Here is a 25,585-nt window from a genome sequence, read left to right as displayed (position 1 = left end):
GTCCACGAAGATTTGTGGGAACACGAGCCGGGCCGTGGGTCCAAAAAGGTTGTGGACCACCGCGCTAAAACATGACATCTTATCAACAGTCCTGTTAGTCAGAGAACAACACACCTTATCAGGCGACGCTTTACAACAAGACACTATGAACTCCGGCTACTTGCAGAAAGTAGGTGAAGGTGAATGGAAAACTAAACATGTGATGCCTCGGGTTACAAAAAAAAACATCTGTTTATGTCTCGGCTGTTATCGTTCCCTGATGTTTGGACCCTTATCCTGCGATCAGATTAGTGTGTTGCAGTTGATAAAAACAAAAAGGCAAAATCTTTGATAAAGTGTTGATGAGCCCTCAAGCCTTGACCCACATTTACTTCGTATGGCAAACACGTTGACTTTGGCCGACCGATATTATCAGCCGATATCGGTATACAAATGAGATATGGGTTGATGTCGGTATGTCTTTTACTGCCGATAATGGCATTGGCACGCGAGTGATGACATCGTGCTCCACGCAGCAACAAGCTGTAAATTGCAATTTGCAAAGACTGTATTGTGCTGCAAAGGGGAAGTAAGGCACCTTTCTTTAATACCTGTAATTTAATATCACACCTCAAGAAGAATCACTTGGAGCATACTAGTTTATGATTGCACTGATATTATTAGTCCAGTTTCATACTTTGTACATTACTTTGTTCTTGTTGGTGTTGGTTCGTATGATTATTAATATTATTAATATTATGTGCCTGTTGTGAGATAATTCAAAGCTGCAGTTAAAGCCTGTTGTTCCGGCAATCAAGTCCGGTACTTGTCTGCCACCTAGTGACCATTGTAGAATACTACATTCGCTATTTGAATGCGTCTTCTAAATGGCTTACATTTGTAGTTCATGTAGCCATTTTTATGCTTGAAAATGCTTAATTTAGACAAAAAAAATGTAAAAAAGTTAAATATGCATGTTTTGACTGACAACAGGCCGTATTGAACCACAAAACGACATGATTTATTCATATATATGTTTGCAAAACTGGGATAGCGTGAAACGGTGAACTTTGACGTGGCGAGGGACGACTGTACTACTACTGTAATACAAAAACTAATCTTGACGTAAACACGTGATTGAAGTTGATTAGCCTTCAGGCTATGATGGACCTTTAGCTTAATTAGCATATGCTAAAGGAAAAATGAGTGTGGAAAAATACAAAGATTGTATTACTGTATGAATAAATGGTCCATCATTTATTTAATGTACACATCATTTTGCTATTTTTAGTCAGATTGTTCCTGAATGTTCTTGCTACAGATGATAAAACAATCAGTCCTAAACATTCCACAAGTTTAGAGTTTATAATAACAAAAATATTGGTACAGACTTTGTGAGGTGTACAAATTTGGGGGACACGTGCTAAGACAACAGTTAAGAGCGTTTATTTAGCATGTTGGAACACATTTAGCTTCATTTTCATAAATACAATTTGATATGGACATTTTATTTGATTTTTTAAGAGGGGAACAAATAACATATGTAAGTAAAATCACTTTAAGTGAATGATATGGGAACTTATTCTTGCACTTACATTTACGCCAACACTGAATGTAATTTAAACATCTTTATCGGGATTGCAGATGTGAAAGATAACAGTCGCCCGCCACCGCAAGGAAGGAGGGGGAGCCTGGTCACGGGAGCGTGTGTGGAAAAGTACAAGGGAATTCTCCCACCCCCTAAGGTGAAGTAAGTAATGGATGATTCCATTCATGTTTCCCACCATTGCATTCCTACGCTGTGGTTGCTCTTCACAAATAAGCAGGTGGACAAACAAGAGAACAAAGTGGTTATTGCATCATTTATATAACCGAGTATACTCTCTCCAAATTCCTGTCGTGTTGATTTTTGAATGTATACACACACCATGTAGACTGATGTTGTTCAACTAACGGCCCATGTATACATACAGCAAATATAGAGGATCTTTGACTTGAATCTTTGAATTGAAAAGGCCTGATGTGCCAATGCAACACATTAATGCATGTTATGACAGCGTGTCAGTGTGCACGGTAGCTTTTATGTAACACACACACAAGCCCAGGCGCTGCTTGATGGGTTCATCTGCTCTTTTGCAAATGTCAGCTTTGCCTTGAGGATTGTGTTGTTGCCTTTCTGAACCTTCTTGTTATGTCACAAAGCGCCCCTGGTTTGTTGAGCTCAACTTGTGAGTGTGTGTCAAGCCACACTGGCGCTGACTCTGCATTCGGGACAACCAGGTGGCTTTATCATTTGAGTCTTATATTTAATGTAGAGTAGTGACCTGCCGGTTGACCTCCAGTTTGATCGGGCAAAGCTCCGCTCTCTTCCACGTCCTTGTTTGCATTTGCGGCGGCGGAAGCCCTTTTTTCTGTCCATGATGAAGACATCACCTTTGAAGTTTGGACCTTTTGTTAGTACGGGTGTCACAAGATCCCGTGTCACAAGATCTTACAAGATTGAAATGTGACAAGATTTCTCGTTCAGAAAAAAAAGTGTCTTTTGGGCACTAGGCCTGGGACGATAATAAATACGTTAATTAATCACACAACTGAAAATGCACTGGATAATTTTGCCGGCCCTCAATGTAGTGCCATGTACACGCGTGTCTGTTTTCCTCGTCTCTCGCCTCCGAAGAGGCAGGAAGAGAATTCACTCTGTGCATTGCGTTCAGCACATTGGCACGAGGACTTCGAGGACCTCCGGACAGCTGCCGAACCCCTTTTGTCAGATTACTTACACAAACTAAACACAGTTTGGACACTGATACATTCTTACTTACAGCTTGCTCTTCTGACTCTTCAACACGACCAAGTAACTTTGGAAAGGCCTCGGACTTCAGCAATAGTTTGTCGGGTAGTCCAGCTTCGTATTGGCCCATGTTCGCAAAACAGTCCAGAGTGCCGTTGACAGATGAGCATATTTTTCTCTTTCTGGCCGGGAATCAGCAACTCCAACCACTTCTGCCTGATGCTTGCCTCTTCAGGCACACTCGAACAAACATTTCCTGGGAGCCATTGCTGGACGTGCTAACACCGTGAGCAGAGCGAAGCAGAGCGGGCGAACGTCAATGGAACTCCATGTTTAAAAAAAACTCAGCATGCAGAACCGTCCAAAACTGCTTTAAGGTCTCACTTCCAAATGCACAAACTTCATCATCTGATGCTCTGGCATCGTTTAACACGAGAATACAACAGTGCAACAACATTTATAGTTCAGAAAAGAAGAAAAGCATAATAGATCCCCTTTAAGTCGAGTATTTGTCATATAAAGGTGCTAGAGTGTCTCCCGACCTGAAGGTTGTGGATTCGATCCTCCATCCTCCCGTGATTGTGTTGAAGTGTCCTTGGCCTTGATACTGAACCCCCAGTTGCTCCTGATGTTGCGTCATCAGTAGGTAAATGTGTTAGCAGTGTCAAAGTGCTTTGAGCGCCTTGGAGGTGGAAAAGTGCTATATAAGTGAAAGACCATAAAAGGGAACGCTAGCCAGTCATTCAAATCAAAGCTTAAAGTCAGTGGTGACTGTGTGAAGTAAAAGGCTTTCCTGTCTTTTGGAGAATTATTCCAAATATTCCAAAGAGGTCCCCTGGTGTCACTGTTTTGTAACATGGTTTTGTCAGTGTGAGCCAACAACAAAATTCCTGAGGTTAAAAATAGGTAGGATCTAAGACCCCAAAGGGTTCACTTTGATTTGTGTTGAAAAGTTGTGATTAGTTGGCACCAGTGCAGCAGCCATATTGGGTTAGCACCACAACAACAATACCATTTGCCAAGTTAGTTTCAATTGCAAGTGCTGTGTTTTTATTGGCCCCTTTTTTTTCTCCCTCCTGGTTTGGTCAGCCGGCCACCACTCCTTTAAGATGTGGAATTTTCCATTTTCACTTCAGCTTTACTTTACTGTGTGCATGTGTTGCTTTGTGTTTGCACGCGTTGTTCATATTATTCCATTTTCTCCTGTTTCTCAAAGTCAACACAACCCATCCCCCCCCTTTGCGCCCGTGTTGCACTGCATTGCCAACCATAATGATGAAGACTCTCTTACGGTATAGCTGCAACATAAACACAGCAGAAAAGATGCTGAAGTGTCCTTGAGCAGGCCAACACACTTCCACAGACGACCCCAGGGGCGCTGCTCATACGGCTGACACCGAAAGCCCACCTTGAATTAGCACACACGAAAACCTTACAATTGGACTTGACATGTTACTGAAACCCACGCAAAAGTATGAGGTCATGTATTTGCATCTTTAACTAGACATGAGACATAGTCGTCAAACGTCAGCATTCCCTTGTCTTGTGCTCCCCCTGTGGGCGTATTTTAGAACGACAAGTACATCAACAAGTCAGCAGTATGCCACAGCAGGAAGTAAGAATGTATCTGTGAAGTGCACATTCCATTTCATTGAATCTATGCACAGACATATCACTTTGCTGATTGGAATGATTTGCAAGTTTACACTCAGCTTAAAAACAAACATCATTTTTTCCCATGACGTAGTTTATTGTGTATTTTTTTCATATATATTTTTGTATTTATGCAGTTGCTTTGATATAAACATTTCCTGATACACAGCACATTATATTGATTTACAATGATAATTAATATTACCACAATAAAATAAAAATCAATAAAACAGAACTTTGACTACATGTTTTGTTTGTTCATTTTGAATGGTCACATACTAATATTAATATCATTCCTTCTAGATGTCTCTGTGTGTTATGATTGGTTCAACCTGACCGCCCTTGTCCCCTGTTTGCAGTGTTTTGGGTCATCACGTTGACAACGGGAGGTGCAATGGGACGGCTGGCTGGATGTGACCCAGACTGAGGAGATCCTTCATGAGGTCATGTGGGAGTGATGGATGACATGTTTGATATTTACTTTCATATTTGGATATATTTTCACCGGAGCTGTATTAGAGTGTGCAGGTGTTCCTAATGTTGTGGCCAGCAGGGGTAAACAGTTCCAACCTGATGGGCTTCTTCTTCTTGTCCTCCTGTGACTTCAGAGCACTGAAACAGAACCATTTGATGTTATTAGGGAGCTCTGGTTCCACTAAGTGGAAAAAAGGCCAATAAATCAGCATCAATTATGGTCCCGTTTGTCTGTTAGTTTCCATTATGGATGGATGGCTGTGCTGTAAATACATATTGTCCATACAAATAATAACCCAGTATTGTGATACAATACTTTATTAATCCTTCAGGCCTTCTCTTGCTGCTTGTTTGTGGCTATTGCTGCCTTCACTTTAGTCCTTAGTAAGTGAAAAACATGCTCTTTTGGCTCCAGATCAGCACAAAGACATTTTTTGACCAGAATATTGCATTTGTTTGCCTTCAAAAACTCTTGAATTTTGTTCCCAGTATGTTTACATTGACCAATGCTTGTTTTTGGATATTGTTGCCTTCAGTTTTGTCTCTAAAAGCCTCTTCTATCGGCTTGACATTAGCACACTGACTTGGCCATTGAAAGATATTTCATTTCTTTCCCTTCAGAAAGTATTGAGTTGCTTTCATGGTCCAGTATGTTTAGGCTCATTCCAATGAAGAATATTGTCTTTATTTACCTTCATAAAGTCTTGAGCTGCTTTCATGGTATGTTTAGGTTCATTCCACTGAAGAATCGTCCATTTTCTGCCTTCCTAAATTCCTGAGCTGCTTTTAAAGTATGTTTCGCTTCATTCCATTAAAGAATATTCTGCATCTTTGCCTTCAGAAAGTCTTGAGTTGATTTCATGGTACGTTTATGTAGTCCTTTGAAGAATAGTCCATTTTTTGTCTTCATAAAGTCTCGAGTTGCTTTCAAAGAATGTTTAGTTTCATTCCATTCAAGAATATTCTACGTCTTTGCCTTCAAAAAGTCTTGAGTTGAGTCCATGTGATGTTTAGGTTCAATCCTTTGAAGAATAGTCCATTTTTTGCCATTCATAAAGCCTTGAGCTACTTTGAAATTATGTTTCGGTTAATTTCATTTAAGAATATTCGATGTCTTTGCCTTCAAAAAGTACTGAGCTGATTACAGGGTATGTTTAGGTTGAGTCCATTGAAGAATCGTCCATTGTTTGCCTTCATGAAGTCTTGAGTTGCATTCATTGTATGCTTAGTGTTCATTCCATTGAAGAATGTTTCATTTATTTCCTCCCTGGAGATGCTTGAACAGCTGCTTATTTGTGGGTCTTGCTGCCTTCACCGTTGTTGTTTATATAAACGATATCATCCAGCCGTCTTATCACAACCATCATTTTGAATACAGGACTGGGAAATACTGGGAAAATCCTTTCCTGTAGTCTGGAGCTGGTATGCACGTAACGAAATCTTGATTCTCCTACTTTGCCAGGTCGTCACCTGCTGCTTTTTTGTGGCCTTTATGCCTTCACTTTTGTCTTCAGGAAGTGAAAAGCATGATCTGTTGGCCATAAATATTTCATTTATTTGCCTTCAAAAAGAGTTACGTGTAGGCTTGTTGTGACTGAAGAGCATTTCACCTCTAACAAGATGTCTGAATCCAGACCATTTTTGGACGGTTCCTGACAAAACCCAAGTCACGCTCAGAAAAAGATGTGCAACTGTTTGAGGCATCGCATGCCTTATTAGAGTTGTCCTTTGCATGCACCTGTTGCCACCTAAACTACTCCGCCGTTATCTTCTCAAAGCGCTAAATCACACATCCACATTGTTTTTGGTCCTTCCCAGAATAACTGAACACCCCCGAAACCTCAACCCCGACATCACAGTTGATCCAGCACCGTGAGTCGCCCCCTCTCTTTCTCACTTGGAAGTTTATTTTTAGCCCTCAAACAACTGCTCTCCTAAAAATGGGCAGCCGTGCATGTACGACTGGAGGTGGAGCGCTGCTATGTATGGTTTCCTCCCCGCGCTCAAAGCCTCTTTCTCCTCTGGTGAGGCGTGAAGGAGCAAACACAGCGAGGGTACAAAAAAAAGGATGCACGGAAAAGTCGTATTTCTGGAGACAACTCGGGATGCTTGAGTGCCGCCGCTGACAGACTTTGTCGCTCCGATTCTGCCGGATTTCCACTGTAACCTTTCCCAGGGCCTGTGTGACCTTTGCGTCCACTGTGAATCGAAACCCAACTTTTGTGGACGTTTGGGAGCTTGTAGCGAAGCACCATGTTCTCCCTGTGGTTGCTCCTGCTCCCGTGCCTCAGCCTCGTACCCCTAGCCCCGGCCGAGAAGGGCTTGGAGTTCCCGCAGTATGACGGGAAAGACCGCGTTCTCGACATCAATGACAAGAACTACAAAAAAGCCTTGAAGCAGTACGGCATGCTCTGCCTGTTCTACCACGAACCCGTGGCGGACAACAAGGAGCAGCAAAAACAACACCAGATGACCGAGTTGGTGCTGGAGGTAGGAAGCGTGATCGGAACATGTGCAGATCCAGGTGGGAGGATCAGCCTTGTGGGGGGACTGACACTTAAATAGACAATGCAGACCTTTCATGCTATGCACATTAAGGAGCCATTTAAGCAGCTCTCCAAGGTCACAGCGGCCCAGTTACATCCAGTGAGGCGTGGATGCATGTTGTTCCTCACTACCATTCATTAAAAGCCTTCCCTGTTTACTTTGGAAAGCCAACCAGTAGGTTTCTTGATGTCTACAGAGACACAGGCCCAGTTGTTGGCTATGATGGATGTTGAAACTGCCGAACTGTCCGCTGACGCCTGAAGACCGCATTCCGGAGGGAGCGTCAGTTTTAATGCAATGTCCAAATTGGCCGCTAGGTGGCATGCTGCGAATCTAATCACAATTTGATACTAATAATCTATTTTTTTTTTTTTACTTTTTAAATTTTCAGGTAAATACACTAAAATGTTTAGCAATAATCCTATCAAACCATACACTGTTTGACATATATTTGATTATATTGCTTTCTATATTACTTTTTATTATATTACCTTTACCTCACTGTTTATTATTTTTTTTATTTTACTTAATTTCATTGCGTTGCACCTTCACCCACTGAGCGTGTAGAGATGCCTTCTCAGCTAAATTTTCAACGCTAATTTCACTGTGTGACAATGCATGATCTTCTTTCCCATTCAAAGTCATGAAGCATGAGGGATATATGATACAAGTGTGTTTTTGAATCACACACTAGGAAACAATGTGCCCAGCGCATCTCATGTTACGTACAGTACAGTACTGACCTCTAATGCCAGTGCACTCCTGACATGAGTTATTTCACTGTGGACTTCACCGCTTTGCTACACAATGTCTTTAAACCATGCATTATAATTAATATTGACTTGTAAAATGACCTTTTAGCTGCATTTCGGTCCACGTTAGAGTACAAATACTTACCTTGTAGTCTAATAATTAGCCCTATGTGGTACAATGCTGTAGAGTATGGGTGTCCAAAATGTGTATGTGTGTATATATATAAATATATATATATATCAAAAGTGGAAAAATCGGCAGTAACTTTACAAGAACAAAGTAAAAATATTAACAATAAAAAGTTTTAATCTAACAAGAAAAAGTCATAATTTTACAAGAACAACATTAGAATATTAAGAGGAAATATAACATCATTTTGGTAGCATAAAGTTGAAATATTAAAGAAACATAATTTTTTAAAAGTTGTAATATTATTAAAAACAAACAAAACAATGAATAAAGTTGCAATATTTGAAAAACTGGGTTACGGAAAAAGTTGCAGTGCTACCAGAATAAAGTCAACATATTATGGGAATAAAGTCATAATTACGAGAAGAAAATTTACAAGAAGAAAGTTTAAATAGTTGGAAATTAAAAAGACGACAACAACAAAAGAAATGGAGAAAAAAACAGCTGTAATTTTAGGAGAAAAAAGTCAAAATACTGAGAGAAAAAAGTTGTATTCGAGTGAGAAAAAAGCCTCAATTTTACGAGAATAAAATATGAGTCACTCGTAATATTATGTCATTTTAGCAGCATAGAGTTGAAATATCCCAACAAAACAACAAACATAACATTATGAGAAACAAACAAAACAAAATAAAGTGGGAACATTTGGGGAAAATTAGGTTGGAGAAGAAGTTCTCACCGTATAACCGTATATAAAAGTAAAAATATGATGGGAATAAAGTCCTAATATTATGAGATTATTTGAGAAGAGACTTGAAATATTTGGGAAAAAAGAAAAAAAAAGACAACATCAAAAATGGGAAAAAAGAGCAGACCCAAGTTCATACTAATAACGGCCTTTTTCACCTAAAAGCTCTCAAAGCTGGCATGCATTTTTTTCTTGAACTATGTGTAACTTCTTAGCATATCTACATGTGTTACTTTACAACATATCAAAGCATCCTTTCATTTTTACTATGTGGCCCTTTGTGGAGAAAGTTTGTACACCCCTGGTGTAGATGGCCATCAATCAGCTGGACTGTACTCTATTTAAAACAGCATATTATGATATAAATACTGTATAAGGCACCTTGTCAGAGAGTAGGGTTATTTATGTTACAACAACTGCTGGACTAATACAGACGCTGTAGTTATTTTAGAACAAGACAATCGGGGTAATTATGTAACTGTGTCTCCGTATCCCCCAGGGTGGTCAAATTTGGGATTTATACTTTCCAAAATCTTTTTCCACCTATCTTTTCTTTCATCTATTCCACTAAGTGCCTCCCTGAAATCCTCCAAAAGAGGCATACTCAGAAACCCATAAATGACGTTTTCCGATGAATCGGACGCACAATCTCTCTTCTTCGTTGTTTCGTCTGCAGCTTGTAGCTCAGGTCATGGAGGAGAAAGACATCGGCTTTGGAATGGTGGACTCCCACAAAGATGCAAAGGTGTCAAAGAAACTAGGTGAGCAATGCCTTACAGCATCAAGCACCATAAGAGCACTTCAATGTGATGCAATGCCGTGTCATCCGCTCCCATGGCAGGCCTGGAGGAGGAAGGCAGCGTGTATGTTTTCAAGGCTGATCGGGTGATCGAGTTTGACGGCTGGCTCTCAGCAAACACCCTGGTGGAGTTTTTGTTGGACGTGAGTAGACACACTCAAGAGTAAAAGACCATTTTTTTTAATGGAACCCAAAAATGACACATGACATACCCGTCTGTCCAGTTATTGGAAGAGCCGGTGGAGGTAATTGACAACGCTCTGGAGTTAAGGGCCTTTGACAGGATGGAGGAGGACATCCGGGTCATAGGTTACTTCAAGGGCGAGGACTCTGAGCGTGAGTGAAAGACTTCATTGCCAAATTTATGCAGCAACTAGCGCCAGTCCTACGCTTTTACCATTTTCAGGCAGGAACAGGAATGCTACTGAAAAGAACAACTTCTACTTTGAGACCAGTGTTTAAAGGTTTTAAATAAATCTCCGCAGTCCAACAATAGTGTAGAGGCAGTTCAAACAATTTCGTAAGCTCTCCTGGGAACACGGTGTTTTGTGTGTCTGTAGCTTTAATGCTAATGAGCTGCTGATGCTAATGGACAAGAAGCGCTGTTGTAAAACTTTATCCAGCATATACACAAACTCTGCGCTTCTCCAACGTAGTAGATGCCACATACGACAACGTAACATGAAGGGGTGGGACAGGAGGACGCGAATGCTAGCAACACTAGCATAGCTATGTGGGTTACACTGCTAACATTACACACACATTTTAACAGCAACATCATGCTAGGTTAGGCTATTTGCTGGAGAGAAACAAAATGATCAAACTTACACCTTCCACGTCTGTAGCTGGCTGACGGATACTTAGCAGAGCACCATGCTTTATTTTAAGCTGTGTAGCGAAGCCTGCTTTTTTTTTTTTTCAATAACAAAGCTGTCCTCGGTGAAGTTTTGGATGTATACACGATGATCATCTGGCTCAGAGTGCGTCAGAGGAGGTATCATTTCCACAAGGAAGGAGGTTTTTCCTTCATGGCGTAACGAAAACCCACAACTTCAAAAGCGAGCGTTTGAGCGCCTCTTCTTTCAAAAGCAGAGCTAACAAGTGAGGGGGAGAATCTATTTTTATCACGCTCGGTGATCAGAAACAGGCTCTAGGGACACATATTACTGTCAGAACATCATTAAAAATAGGGGACCTTTAAACGTTTGCACTTTTAAACTTCGGAAACACTGTCGTCAAGTCAACAACAGACGGTAAACAGCCCCAAAAGTGTGGTTGAGGTTAGGAATTCACACAAACACACACACACACACACACACACACACACACACAACAAGGATACAACCCTTAAAACAGTGGATTAGTTTATTTGTAAAGGTGAATCTCACTAGATACACTCGTTGGGTATTACGTACATGTAAAACATACACTGGAATGAATTAGCTTTTAGACAGTAGCCTGCTTGTAATGAAAAACCTGTGGGACAAGTTTATTTATATACTTTAATATCACTAGTTTTGCCTGAAAAGAGAGGAGGGGAAAAAGAATCCACACACACCAAAGATACTGCTCTAAAAACAGCACTATATCTATGGATTAGTTCATGTGTACACCACTGTTCTGACTACAAATACTACTCTGTGTTAAGTATAAAACATTGCAGGACTGAAGTAGCATTGATTGTACTGGAAAACATCTACTTTGACACTCGTTTTCAGTTGTGTGCCGTCGACTGCCGTCGACATGCATGCAATTTCATTTGTACGTTTGAGTATCACTAAAAACGCTACTCTGCATTATGCGTGAAACATACACTGGGCTGACAAATGTCCACTTGGACACTCTGGAAATGCCCTTGTCATGCACGGATGTTTCTGTCTACATATGAATATCACTAGAAACACTACTCTGTATGAAATATAAAACATGCACTGGAATTCATTAGCATTTAGACAGGAGCAATAGCGCTATTGTTTTTTAAAATGTCCACTTGGACACAAGTTTTCACACGTTTGCGTTTTTAGGCTCCAGAAATGTCGTCGTCATGTACGGACGTTTCTGTGTGCATATGAATATCACTAGATGCACTACTCTGTATGAAATGTAAAACATACACTGTGCTGAATTAGCATTTAGACAGGAGCAGGAACAGGAGCATTGTTAATAACAAGCATTGCTACCAGGGTGCCTCGCTGTCTACAATATTTGCCTTTCCATTAAAGGGCCAGCAGCGCTCCCTCATGAGTGCATTTTTGCCGCCTCATCTCCACGGATTTACAGCTCCATTTTTATCCCGCTTGTCCAAGCAGCTGCTCTCTCTCTCTCTCTCTCTCTCTCTCTTTCTCTCTTTCTGCCCCAGGCTGCACGGTTGCATCCTTGACCTGCAGCTGACCATCTGTGGGAGCAATAAGCGCTGCACAAAGTTCAGCTATTTCCGCCCGCCGACGTGCAAATGTCAGCCTTGGAAAGCACAAGTGTGATGGAGGAGGCTTGTGAGATAACATTCTCGTGTGCCTTTCTGTCCCCTCAGACTACGATGCCTTTAAGGAGGCCGCAGAGCAGTTTCAGCCCTACATTAAGTTCTTTGCCACCTTCGACAAATCTGTGAGTGGGCACATAAGCATTTCATTGCTGCCGTCACGTCGCTGAAGTATTTTTTCTTTCACTTCAGGTGGCCAAAGAGCTGACCCTGAAGTTGAACGAGGTGGACTTCTACGAGCCCTTCATGGAGGAGCCCGTCACCGTCCCAGGAAAACCTCACTCCGAGGAAGACCTGGTCCAGTTCATAAGTGAACACAGACGGTAAACAATCATTCATTTTTACATTTTTAAAAACTATAATTCTGATCACAACAGTTAAAAAGAAAATGTAAAAAAGTAACAAAAAATAGAGAAAAATAAACTGCTATTTAAGTTACAATCTATACAAGCAGTATAGAAAATGATAAACTTGTCTTTGTTGTATGATTTTAGTTGCTTTTTATTTTTTATTTATTACTTTTTTGTCTGAATCCTCTTATTTGGAATTATTCAGAATATTCCCAGTTTTAATTGGAATTATAACTATCATTTGTCAGAATAATACTACGTATATGATATAACATGTATTAGTACATATATACTGTATGTTAAATGTACGACAGCATCACACAAACATCAAGTAGTGATAAGTTAGTTAACTTGTGTTGTTGTGCAGCTCACACTGTTTGTTTTTTGTGTGTCATCAGGCCGACCTTGAGAAAGCTGCGTGCGGAGGACATGTTTGAAACCTGGGTAGGCCTGCATGGAAGCAACAACTTTGGAGAATTTCCTATTTCTCCCATGTTCTCACATGGGTTGACATCTCTGGTTGCTTTTCAGGAGGATGACATCGAAGGCATCCACATTGTGGCTTTTGCAGAGGAGGAGGATCCAGGTAAGTAAGCCCTTGTTCCCTGTTTTGCTGTCAACATTGGTTCTGTTTATGCTGTGTTGTGCAATACACTTGGTTTAATGTACTGTACATGTAAATGTCATACGTTTGTGCTTCTTTTCAGATGGTTTTGAGTTCCTGGAGATCCTGAAGGAGGTGGCCCGGGATAATACGCACCTTCCTGAGCTCAGCATTGTATGGATCGACCCAGATGACTTCCCCCTGGTGAGAGGTCACACATTTTAGACTCAAACTCAGGATCAGTTTAACCGCCTAAATACTTATTTTAGTTGATTCCCTACTGGGAGAAGACCTTCAAGGTGGATCTGTTCAGGCCGCAGATTGGTGTGGTCAACGTTACAGATGTGAGTCCATCTGATATTATGTGTATGTGTGTGTGTGTGTGTGTGTGTGTGTGTCCTTGTCAAGGCTTTTTGTAGCACTCTCTGACCTGTGTGTGTGTGTGTGTGTGTGTGTGTGTGTGTGTGTGTGTGCGTGTGCGCAGGCCGACAGCGTGTGGATGCTGATGGATGATGAGGAGGATCTGCCCTCAGCCCAGGAGCTGGAGGACTGGATCGAAGACGTGCTGTCTGGGAAAATCAACACAGAAGATGACGATGAGGACGACGACGACGACGACGAAGACGATGATGACGCTGACGATGACGACGACGACGATGATGATGACGATGAGTAATCAGCAACTTGAACATACAGCGAATCCATCACCGTACTGAATATGTGAAGACTGAAAATACGTGCATTTAATGAACATACATGTATTTTCAACGACTGTATGTGTACCAAAAATACCCCTGGTTAACATGATATCATTCATAATCGACATAATCCACACACATCGGCTAATAACAACACATTGGCGCCTCCATCTGCAGTCACCAATAGGAGTATTAATAAATCAAACTGGGTGGTTATTGTGTATTCTGTGTATTTTCTCTTAAGAGGTCTTTTAAGTAGCCTCGCTCATTTGTCCCTAGTGACAAAAACACTGTTCTTGCTTCCCAAAAACTGCTTTAAAGCGCTAGCCTGACGACCGGGCTTAAGGCAACACCGTGGCTCCGATTCCATCTGTTCATTGATCATCTGGCATTAGCATTCATTCGTGGTGAGTACCTATATATTTTATATTTGAAATGTGTTTAAAAAGTGTGTGAGGGCTTAAACCTCGATTACGCCATGAGCAAACAATGGCGATTACAGAGAGAAGGGGAGAATCAATATTGCATTTATTATAGTACATATGTAACCCACCTTGTTTTGCACTGGCCGCAGCGGGGCTTGAACACAGGACCTTCGTAATGGGAGGCGAGAGCGCTGACCACACGGCCAAAAGACCGGACTGTTGACCGTGTGTTCAGCACAGCTCTTAAGGCAGAGGGAGGGAGTTTTTACGAACGTACACTTGCACAGCCTCACAGGCTGGCATCCGTTCCATATCATTTTGTACTATACGGTATTTTAGATATCAATTCTCATTATTAATTTATTTGTAGGAGGATAAAATAAAAAAAAGCAAATATATTTATGTTATTTCTATTTTAATTAACAATTAAAAACAGCTAAAATCAATACAAATGCTTTTTATTTTTGTAGCAAATGGGGATTTGACACAGCTGCTGTTCTGTTAGTGTACAAAAAAAGTGTCACAACAAATGCTTGATTCACACGCACGCACACGAGATACATGTGTAGTCGAGACATGTACAGAAATGCTAACTACATCAGTGACAACAGTAACACGTGTCCTAATGTGAAATGACAACATTAAATTTGTTAATACAGCATTCTTTCTCCAAGGCGAGCATGACGCTCTCGACTGTTTTCGAAAAGTGGCCAATAGGTGGCAGCAGTGAGACGCTGACCTCTGCAAACACCGCTTAAACTCAATTTAAATAATGCATCCAATTTAAGTTTTTAATCCTCTAATTACTCGTCCAAAAAAATCCAAGTATTTATAATAAATGATGTCCATAAAAATGAAATATTTATATATAATATAGAACATCTCATGCTACTGAGAAGTGCTGTAATACGAGGGCATGAGATACAAAACGGTCAATCTGGGCTGTCTAATTAAAAAAAGTTGAATACACTCTTGTCACTGATTTGACATAATATACAAAACACATATTTACATTCATAGTAAAAAACTGTTTAAGATAATTATCCAAGCAGTTTTAATATAAAAAGTATGCAGGGAATAATGACGTATAAATACTGTACACATACCAACAGATTCTTTTTTTTTTTTTTCACAGCCGGATGTTTGGAAAATGTCTCCACCACACAAAAACACACATCCTAAAAAAAACATAAAAATAACACACTCGCCCACATGCAAATGAGTCTGTAGTGCATAGAAGGATGCCTGGCATGTCACGGTGGTAAAGTCCAGCACATCCCTCCCTTCCATAACATTTTGTAACAAAATACAACAAAAACAGGACATTTTTGAGTCATAAAGGTCCAGAGAGGCTTGAACGCTGTTAAACCGACGTTTCCGACTGGAGCAGAAGCACAAACTTGTGCGATTTGGGGTCCACGTACTCCTCGGTCACTCGGATGTACGGGATGCCCTTGACTGTGACGGCTAAGCTAAAGTCGAGGCACCTCAGCGTGAACTCGCTTCCTTCCTTGAGGCTGCTTGTTACCGATGCCTCGCTCACCAACATCCACTGGTCGGCCATCCAGCGCTCGGGGCCGTACTGGAGAGTGGGACCCGGGGCCAGGTAGGCCTCCAAGAAGGCCTGCGCGAGAAACAAAACATAAATGTCCATGACATCATTTCCAACATCATATTGTGTGAACATGTGACTGAAGGGACAACATGACAACACATTATATCACATAAAAATATGTATTTAAATGTTTTTTCCTTATATTTAGAGATGTATATGAGCACACCAGCAGGTGGTGCCATATGCCTTTTACCCATAAGCAAGTCAGAGCTTTTCTTCTGTCACTTACACACATTTGTGAGCTGGAGGGATGCGGTTGCGAGACACCGAAGCTCACTGGAAAAACGTGTCTCTAAGGTTGTTATCAAGTTAGCATATACAAAATACGCTATCCTTTTTTGTTGCTGTATGTCTGCTGGCTGTTATTTCACTGATATTGCCAAAATTTGGATTCTTGAAAAAGTGGGGTCGTGTTATGGACAGAATGATATGTGATGCAGCGAACTTCACGCAGCTGTGGTCCACTTCTGCATTGCAGAGCAAAAAGTGCGGTGGCCACAAAGGGCCAAAAAATGCTTAATTTTGGACTGCTGGAAAAGATGCATGGGGCGCCACAAGCTCATGGGCTTGGAGGTGTAAACACCCAAAATAGATGCCTGGCCCCCTCTGCAGTTGACTCAATAAACATCCACCATATGAGGGAAAACAAACAAGCTCACCTTAGGGCTCATGTTGTTAATGAGGCAGAAGGCCAGGTGCTTCTGGATGCTCTCCATGCTGTGGCAGTGCTGCCTCCTGGTGGTGCGGAGGTACTTCTGCAGGGCGCGGGCCATCGACGGGAAGATGGCCAACGCCGCTTCTCGGACGTCCATGATGTCGGAGGGTGAGGCGCGTTCGTCCTCTTTCTTCATGCGGCGCACGTGTGTGAAGGCCTCCTCCACGGCCACCACCAACCTGACACACAGCAAAATCACAGCATATCATGCACTATCTTGCATAAGACACGCAACCACGTACTGTATATCACACCTCTGTCATATTACATTTACAGATGTGTGCAAAATCTGACTGCAGGGTTTTCATTTCTTTCCTTCCTGAAGTAAGTGAGGTATAGCAGCATGCAGCATGTCATGCTCTATCTGGACTAAGCATAACGACATATATCACAGCATGGCACCTCTATGTATCGTGTCTATTTTACTGATCTGGGCACAATGCGAGTGAAGTCTTTTTATTTTTCTCATGAGTTAAGGGAAGTTTAGCAGCAAGCAGCATATCATGCATCATCTTGAATAAAGAACCATAATGATGTACTGTATATCACAGCATAGCAGCTTATTTATCTTATTTTAAAGATCTGGGCACAATTCGACTACACTGTTTTCATTTTTCTCCTCGAATTAAGTAAAGCCTCGCAGCATGCAGCCTATCATGCACTATCCTCAGAAAGTGGCATCGGTACTCAGGCTGGCTTTTATTTTGTAAAGGAAGCAATGTGTAATGATATGTAGTATCGCAGCGAGTGAGGCGTATACTTCCTGTCTATACCTCACGTTACCGTGTCTTCTTTGCTCTCACCTGGCCTTTCGTTTGCGGACTCGTCTCTCGTAGTCGGCCTCCTCGTAGTACAGCTCGTTGTGGGCGGTGTCTTTGCGTTTGGCGCCGGCGGTTGCAGCCTGGGATTGGTTTCCATTAGCAGGCTGAGCACCCGCTGTGTTCCCAGGAGCTGCACCCAAAGAAAGAGGACGGAGGTGAATTGATAATAAGGAAGTGGGGTCTTTAGATGAATCATACAGAGAACAAAGCAGAGTGTCGACTTTCTCACGGATGCATTTAAACGGCCTTGCGCCAGCCATTAGAAGTGATTAGAAACATTGATTCAATGTTCATTCAAGGTCTTTAGGTGAGTTGTGATTTCCCTGGTGCGTCATGTGCCTCGGTCACACTATGTGAATATTTACAAATGAATATTTGTGAGAAATAGAATTGAAATATTTGCTTACTATTTTTTAATATAAATCCATACATGTATGAAAGATGCTAAACCACGGGAAAAAAGGGAAGGTAGCAAGAGTGCAGTCGACATGTGGGAGTATGTGAGGAATCAGCATTGCTCTGATGAATTATTTAAGGCTTGAAATCCCCGTCGCCCCCTAGAGGCCTTTCGCTGCTCTTTGATAGAGAAAGGGGGGGAGGGCCAACGAGGACGCTGCACTGGATGCAGCATCACGAAAGCCTTGGCAGTGTGCACACAGTGAGGATGTGATGGTGGAAAGTGCAACGTTAGTCGTGTGTGTTAGTGGGGTTGGGGATGCGGCGTCTCCATTATGTCAAGCACACGGGCTTTGAGAGTGAGCTGAGGCGTGACGTGAGCCACTTCCTGTGCTTTTAAAGTGCTGTGCAGGGGGGGAGGAAGGGAGCTGCTTCCACACTACTTACTCTCCCACAGATATCGTCTCAGTCTTTCTCGCAAAGCTGCTCAGAAAAGAAGGGGGCAATCAAGAGCAGAAGATCACAACTTAAAAGAATGGCAATCTAATTGTGTTGAAATACTGCCTTCAAATTCTTGACAAATGATCAAAAATCAACATTTGAACTTGACAATAAAGGAACATTTTCAGAAAGTTAAGGGAACGCAAGAGGTTTTTTTGCCTGACTGCGTACTGCCTGCTGTGGCGCAACTGTGTTATTTTACTGGCTTGCTTCTTTTATTTTGAAGGCCGGAATTTACCGGCTACAGGATGTGTAAAGCAGACGTTGGCTGAATGTTGCCTTAAAATACGGGAAACTGTTATAACGGCAGGGGAGGGGATGGAAAAGTCGGGCAAAATATGTCCGTTTTCCGGTGAAAACGGGACGGTTGACAGGTATGATAGTAATTTGACTCGTTTTTGAATCATTTGAATTTGACCTGAATTTCAAAGAAAAATTGCACAAAATGTTGGACTTTGGCAAATCTTGTAAGACTTTAGCATAGTTAGTTGCTCTTTCTTTGGCTTTTTGTGTTTTGTGTGAAGACACCCAAGAAGGCCACCAGTGATGGCAAATTGGGAAAATGTGATGATAACCCTAAAACAGGAAATGACAGTCATCTAGGCCTGTCACGATAACACGTTTTGCTGGTTGATAATTTTGCTATAATTTATTGACACGAATCTATAATCTCTACCTTTTTTTAGACCATATTGTCATTAAGTTTATCATTCAGTGATCGCTGTCATGTCACATTTGAGCCACTAGATGGTACTCAAGTGTAGTGTGTCTGTGTGAGGCACAGAAGATGCCTACTACAGCACTTAGGAACCGTGGGGCGTCACCACTTCACATACCCTGGGTATCGTGAGCTGGCGCCGCCCGGCACTATACATTCACTTCGCCGATCAAACGCCCCAGCAAGTGGCAACCGCCGGGACGAACGCCCCACAGCACATCCACACTGGAACTGTGGCATTCGGCTTAGAAACATTCGCTTTTGTGCTTTTATTCACATTAGCGTTTGCTTGCTAACTGCAAGCCAGCACTCAGTGTATTCAATCACTACGTAGCCACGTACTGTGACAAAGACGCCGAATAGCTGACAGGAGGCTCACGCTTTCCCTTAATTTGACTAAAAAACCAATGTGCTCAGACCCAAGCAGAGTGAACCCTCCTGTCATCCAGCCTGTGTGCAACAGCAAGATGAGGAATGCCCATTTATCGAGGCGCCAAAATGATCAACTTTGTTTTTTTCTATCGTTCGATTACGCGTTTCATCGATTATCGTGACAGGCCTACAGTCATCCCTCGCCACATCGCTCTTTGAATTTCGGGGCTTCACTCTAGCACAGTTTTTCAAAAATATATGAATAAATCATCCTGTCTCGTGGTTGACTACGGCCTATTATTATCACAAAATATGCATACATAATACATTTTTTGCCTAAATGAAGCTTTTTCAAGCATAAAATGAATAAATGAACTAAAATACAAATATAGGGCATTGAGAAGACCCATTCAAAGACATGACATGTAGTATTTTCCACTGGTCACTAGGTGTCAGTAATGTTACCGTAATGTTCGGTGAGACACACAATCACCAGACTTGATCGCCAAAACAACAGGCACAATAATCCTTAGTAAAAATCCCTCAGAAAAAAATGGGCTATTGTTGCGACCTTAGCTCAGGCCACTCGGAACCTCCAACGTCACTTCCTGTCCGTCCCTCACCCAGCTCCTCTACCAGTCTACATCTTAATGGTATATTTGCTCTTATTACAGCTACTATATTGGGTAATCGGAGTTCAAAGGTGACTATGGGGTGTTATTTCATGTTTCGATGGCTCTAATAATGTTAAAAACTGTTATTAAACAGGTTTTCTATGCTCTTAACTACAAAAATATTTTATTTATACATAAAGAATCCACCGATGCAGAAATTCACTTATCACAGTCGTGTCTGGAACCAATTAACTGCGATAAATGAGGGAGTACTGTACACTTTTTTGCAACGTAGGAAAGTGGTGAATAGGCCTGCGCCCTGCCTACTTATTACAATATGGCTAAAGCGACAATACGTCCACATTCATTGTAACATTGAAATAATGGAATATTATTAGAGAGTTAGCCTCTGAAGAGAATTGCCTACCAGACACAAGCAGTAATGTTTTAAATTACACGTTTTTTTTTACTTTTCTCATAAAGCGGTTAGCTTCTTTTTACAATTGTAAGAATGTACAGTTAGTAAAGGTTTTAGGATGGCAACAGTTTGACCCTGGAACAGATTATTTGTCTCACATAGTAAAATGTTTCTAACCCTTGGAAAAGATCATGTTCAGCCTTAAATGTTCCACTTTCCACTCTCGTACCACAAAACCCAAGTAAGTACAACATGTGAGGTCAACATTGGGATGTGATGTGCTTACCGTCAACGTTGTAAACTTTCAATCCAGCCAAATGTTTGGCAGCTCTGTGCTTGGAGGCCGAGAGGAGCGCCGGATTGTGGAGGGGAAAATCTTTGTAGTAAAACTCCAGAATGGTCAGAGCGGCATTCTGGATGCTGAAATTCAGTGAAAGGGACAGAATTGGCAATGACTAAAACTGCCCACAGTACAGCTTGGTTTACGTTTTCATTTGTCCAGTAGGAAATAGTAGCACCAGAAAGTGTAAAAACCAAGCTGCATTGAACACATCAGTCAGACAAATGCCAACAATGAAGGGGAACCAGGGAGACACATTTTATTAAAGAAGAGACAGAGGGCAGTGGCAAAACGGAACCCTGCAGCAGAGTAGAGACGATGGAGTATAATACGGCAGAATTCAGAGCTAGGGCACAGCAACAGCTAACATTAGCATGTGTGCTTGCTTTTGTCATTTTGGATTTTGAGGGGAGACTGAGGGCAGGAAGAAAACAGAGCATTGCAGCAAAGTAGAGGTCGTACACAGTGGAGTATAATATAGCAGCATGCAGAGGTAAGGCACAGCAACAGGCTAATATTACAATGTGTGCCTATTTTTGTGATTTCTTTCTGTCCATCTCCAATTGGAATCTGCTCGACCAATGAGCGACCAGCAGTGGTTTACGCTTAGCACACTTGGAACCCCAGGACTAGACTAGAAATGGCAGCAGTACCTCAAAGTACCGCATGTACGCGTGCGTTCCTATACCTGAGCTGTCCTATGTTGTAGTGACGTGTTTCTCCGTCGGTGGAGCGGATGACGCACACGCTGTAGCACGGCTGCAGGTGGCGGAGCTCCAGCAGCACCACAGCCAGATAGTGGACAAAGAGCTGGGAGTCTACCAGGGACACAGCGAACTGGACCACGCCGTGGTAGTCCTCATCCTGCAACACGCAGCAGGTTTAATGGCATGACTGGTGTTCAGATACATAATGTTAACATGCATAAGGTGGTTATGGGGACACCAAATCACCAAATATAACTGGTGGGCCAGCCAGGACACCTCTCATGTTGTGTTAGCCTTAGAATCAGTGCTGATGCTACTGTTTGAAGTAGCCTGTAGCGCATGTTGTGTGCAACATTTCAAATGAGAGTGTAAAATATTACAAAATCTCAATTGAAGCGCAAAGTGTGCCCCAATGTTCCCACCTGTGCATCGAGTATCCTGACGCCATAGAAGAGCCAGTAGGACATGGTGAGCAGGAGGGTGAGCGTGGTGAGGAAGGCCCGACACGCGCACACTCTCGGCAGGCTGGCGCGGGCCGGCCGCAGAAACAAGGCCCAGATGGCCGTGAGGAGCATGAGGAGCTTGAAGGACAGGGATAGGAAGAGACCCTCGCAGGCGGCGCCGCACGGCTGCAGTCTTTCGGGCCACATGATCACGGGCAGAAGCAGAAAAACAAGAGGGGTGGCCAGCACCAGTAGGCCCCCACACACGCCCACAGCGAGGGGGAGATAGCGGCGGAAGCCTCGGGTCCGGTCCTGTAGGCCCTTCCCCAGGCCGACGACTTCCTCCTGGGAGATGCTCAGCTCTGAGGTGCCTGTCACGGCCGTGGTGGTTTCCCCCCAGTTATCATCCTGCAGGTGAGGAAGACATAAAAAGCTGCACATAATCTTTAAATATTGTATTTACTTTATTACTATCAATCCACAATTGTCCCATATTCAGTCTTACACTGCAGGCTACTTATGAACTTGTTTAACTATAATTTAAATGGATTATATTATTGTTTTGTTAAATGCCTATTTCATGAAGTTTAATTTGAATAATATATTTAATTGAACAGAATAAATGTAATAACGTTATATATATTTGATTTATTGATTATAGCCAGTTTCATACATTTAAATAAAATAAGAAACATTCGCATGATTAAGATAATGTGCAAAATAATTGTGTGAAATGTCAAAATATTTCATTCATGACATCGCAAGTCATCATTCACCCTAACATCAACCCTAACTTGACGTTGCTGAACTTGGTTTTTAAAAAGAGTATTTTCTGAAAATGTATCAATTTATTGTTTTTAGATTTTTGGACCAAAATCTGCGAATTTGCGTGCTCGTGAATTCTGAACTGCAAATGCACGAGGATCTACTGCATAAGTGCCTGAACACGCGAAATAGCATTGTTTTTGGTGCTCGACGTGCAATCTGGATCAGATCTGGATTCAATTTGGGTCGATAGATTTCATGACCAGAGCTTGGTTTCTGACCCTGCACACAAACTGAAAATGGACTTCAAATCACAACAAGTTGACAGAAATAAGGTTTTTAGAATCAGTACAGAATAAAAAAGGTTAATATGATAAGAAATACTGCATTACTACTACTACTACTACCACTACTACTACCAATAAGCTCAGACAGTGAGAGTTAACCAATGAATCACTTATCACATATTTACTTTTACACTCTCCTGGGTAATTAATTAGTTTAAATGGACCTTTTTTTTTGTAACATGGTTGTAAAGCTAGTATAAGAACAACAGGGCCACATGAAGATTAAGTTATACGTAGTATTCCTGCATGGTGCTGCTTTACTTGTGTTTTTACACACGCAATAACGAGTCATTTCTCTTGGCCTTGTGCTATTTTGAGATGATCTTGGACTTTCATAATGAGAAGTCTTCAAACGTGCTTTGATCTAATGTAGGACAACATGCATGCATGCAGGAGGATGAGGTACACACACACTCACACACACACACACACACACACACACACACACGACTCTTTCCTTGCCTGCCATTGCAAATTAGAGTTACAATAATATCCTTTTATCATATCTGCCCGACAGACACGTTGGCATTGTCACTCATTCTTGTGATTAGCTATTCACTGTCCTCGGTGTGAAGACGCACACTGCATATTTTTACACACACACACACAACCCATAAGAGGAGACATGACGACAGCATACAAAAACAAGCGAGGCTTTACCCTCAAAAATGTGTCAACACTACTTGTCAGTTATTGGACAGTGGACAGCATGGGCAGTCTTCCCTCCATTGCTGTCTACGGATAATGAAATCCTCTTTAGTGGAGCGGATGGGGGCAGGGAAGAACGGGAGGAGACTGATGAGTGACAGCCAAGGTGGACAAGCGCGTACAAGTGTAACATGTCTCCTTTGATGCTCATTTATTCTAAGGAAATATTGCACAAAACAGCTTTTTCTGCAAAGCATAAGAAGGGTAACTTTTACTTTACTGTTACCGTGGTAACCGCGGTGCCTATAAACAACACCTCCCTTCCTTGACTGCTGAAGTGTAGCGGTGAATAAACTAGAAAGCTGTTGGCTTTGGACGAGATGGTCATGTGGCAGCCAACGGGAGCGAGGGAACATGAGCAACTGCCCTCAAAGGTTGCATGCAAATGAATCAAGTTAGCAAAAGCACAATGGACATGCGTCAAGTGAGACGGACGTAACAGAGAGAATCCGACCACTTTTCAAAGTAAAACCTAAAAAAATTTAATGGAAATTCTTATTTCTTTCTGTGCGGCCCGGTACCAAATGGCCCGGTACCGCGGCCCGAGGGTTGGGGACCACTGATATATATGGAAAAAATACAAACTGTATTCATATAATGTGGCCGTTCATGTTAAGTGAAGTGAGGGATACCAACAAATGGTAAATACGTGACACACATGCAGGGCAGGACTACACAAAACATACAAAACTACTTCTGAAGAAACGTTGCAGAGGGGTGGTGCTGAACCAAAACCCCGCAGCAGCTTAGTGAGCATCCCGATACAGGGATTTTTGCTTTTGAGTCAGTGGTGGTGCCCCGTCTGTTTGTCACCCTCCAGTCTGCATTGTCTCAATTTTAGACACAACAAGCCAGCGTCACACCGGAGCAATCGACGTGCAGCCTTCTCTCCTGCAAAGTGCTCGTGAATGCAAGCTGTCACGTGGCTGTCATGTACTGCAGCTGGTAAATAATAACCCTGTGACAGAGCTAATACACTGCAGCCATTAACTCTCAAGAGGATTAATCCCCCAAGATGAACTGTGCACTAATCAGGCTGCTGGATCTCTACGTTAATGCAAAGCATGCATAGAGAGGCTGTAAGGAAGGGAATTACTGCCATGCCAGGGCCAGTCAGACACTTCAATATGGCCGCTTGTGTACAGTACACTGATAACACAACAACACAACACAAGCCTTATCTGACCTGACAAAAGGCCTTTTAACATCCGCAATACAGTTGGTTGTCATACTTAGCGTACATGACAGGAAATAGGGACGCCGATCACTTGCGATATTACAATCTTATAATAAATGTCGTAATATGACATAGTGTGATCAATATTCAAGCGTATCATCTGCGTATCTCAAGGACTATAAAGCACATTGTGAATAATATGGATGTTAAAGTAAAAGAACCCCCCACGCTCGTATTTTTGTTTCATATACAGTGATACTATTCATGATACTCTCCAGTGCTCTACTGATAATGTGTCATGATATCATACTATACGATACTTATGTAATGTATCAAATCGATAAAGCATCATTAATACTTTTGCTGTATTGATAGTCAGAGCAATATTTTGTCATATCATTGACAATACGACACTATGCTGTATCAATAATGTATCACGCTATCATTGTGAACGATAAAATATTTGACTGAGTTCATAATGTATCACGATTCCAAGTCA

At 41.9% G+C, this 25,585-nt stretch overlaps 2 protein-coding genes across 5 annotated transcripts in view; one reads left to right on the top strand and one right to left on the bottom strand.

The window, feature by feature from the left end:
• Positions 1 to 6,781: 6,781 nt before the first annotated feature.
• On the top strand, positions 6,782 to 13,982 carry casq2 (calsequestrin 2). The gene is made up of 11 exons (XM_054786390.1): positions 6,782 to 7,387; positions 9,751 to 9,835; positions 9,916 to 10,016; positions 10,098 to 10,209; positions 12,404 to 12,477; positions 12,545 to 12,675; positions 13,101 to 13,146; positions 13,234 to 13,288; positions 13,410 to 13,510; positions 13,576 to 13,650; positions 13,791 to 13,982. Exons 1-11 carry the CDS (start codon positions 7,151 to 7,153, stop codon positions 13,980 to 13,982), a joined length of 1,209 nt encoding a protein of 402 aa, XP_054642365.1. The 5' UTR covers positions 6,782 to 7,150.
• An 889-nt stretch (positions 13,983 to 14,871) lies between these two features.
• LOC129187313 (vang-like protein 1) overlaps positions 14,872 to 25,585 on the bottom strand; it is a 26,632-nt gene continuing 15,918 nt past the window's right edge. For 3 of the 4 annotated variants that reach the window (XM_054786386.1, XM_054786385.1, XM_054786387.1), the window contains exons 4-10: positions 22,069 to 22,497; positions 21,628 to 21,803; positions 20,886 to 21,019; positions 18,424 to 18,459; positions 17,563 to 17,710; positions 16,704 to 16,938; positions 14,872 to 16,053 (exon numbers count right to left, since the gene is read on the bottom strand). In XM_054786386.1, the coding sequence (XP_054642361.1) occupies positions 15,793 to 16,053; positions 16,704 to 16,938; positions 17,563 to 17,710; positions 18,424 to 18,459; positions 20,886 to 21,019; positions 21,628 to 21,803; positions 22,069 to 22,497 (1,419 nt within the window). In that variant the 3' untranslated portion in view covers positions 14,872 to 15,792. The remainder of the gene's footprint in view (positions 16,054 to 16,703; positions 16,939 to 17,562; positions 17,711 to 18,423; positions 18,460 to 20,885; positions 21,020 to 21,627; positions 21,804 to 22,068; positions 22,498 to 25,585) is intronic. The other variant, XM_054786389.1, reaches the window with a different exon arrangement.

This window comes from Dunckerocampus dactyliophorus, chromosome 9 (assembly GCF_027744805.1).
Source record: "Dunckerocampus dactyliophorus isolate RoL2022-P2 chromosome 9, RoL_Ddac_1.1, whole genome shotgun sequence".
Lineage (NCBI taxonomy): Eukaryota > Metazoa > Chordata > Actinopteri > Syngnathiformes > Syngnathidae > Dunckerocampus > Dunckerocampus dactyliophorus.
This window is presented reverse-complemented; position numbering and strand designations above follow the sequence as displayed.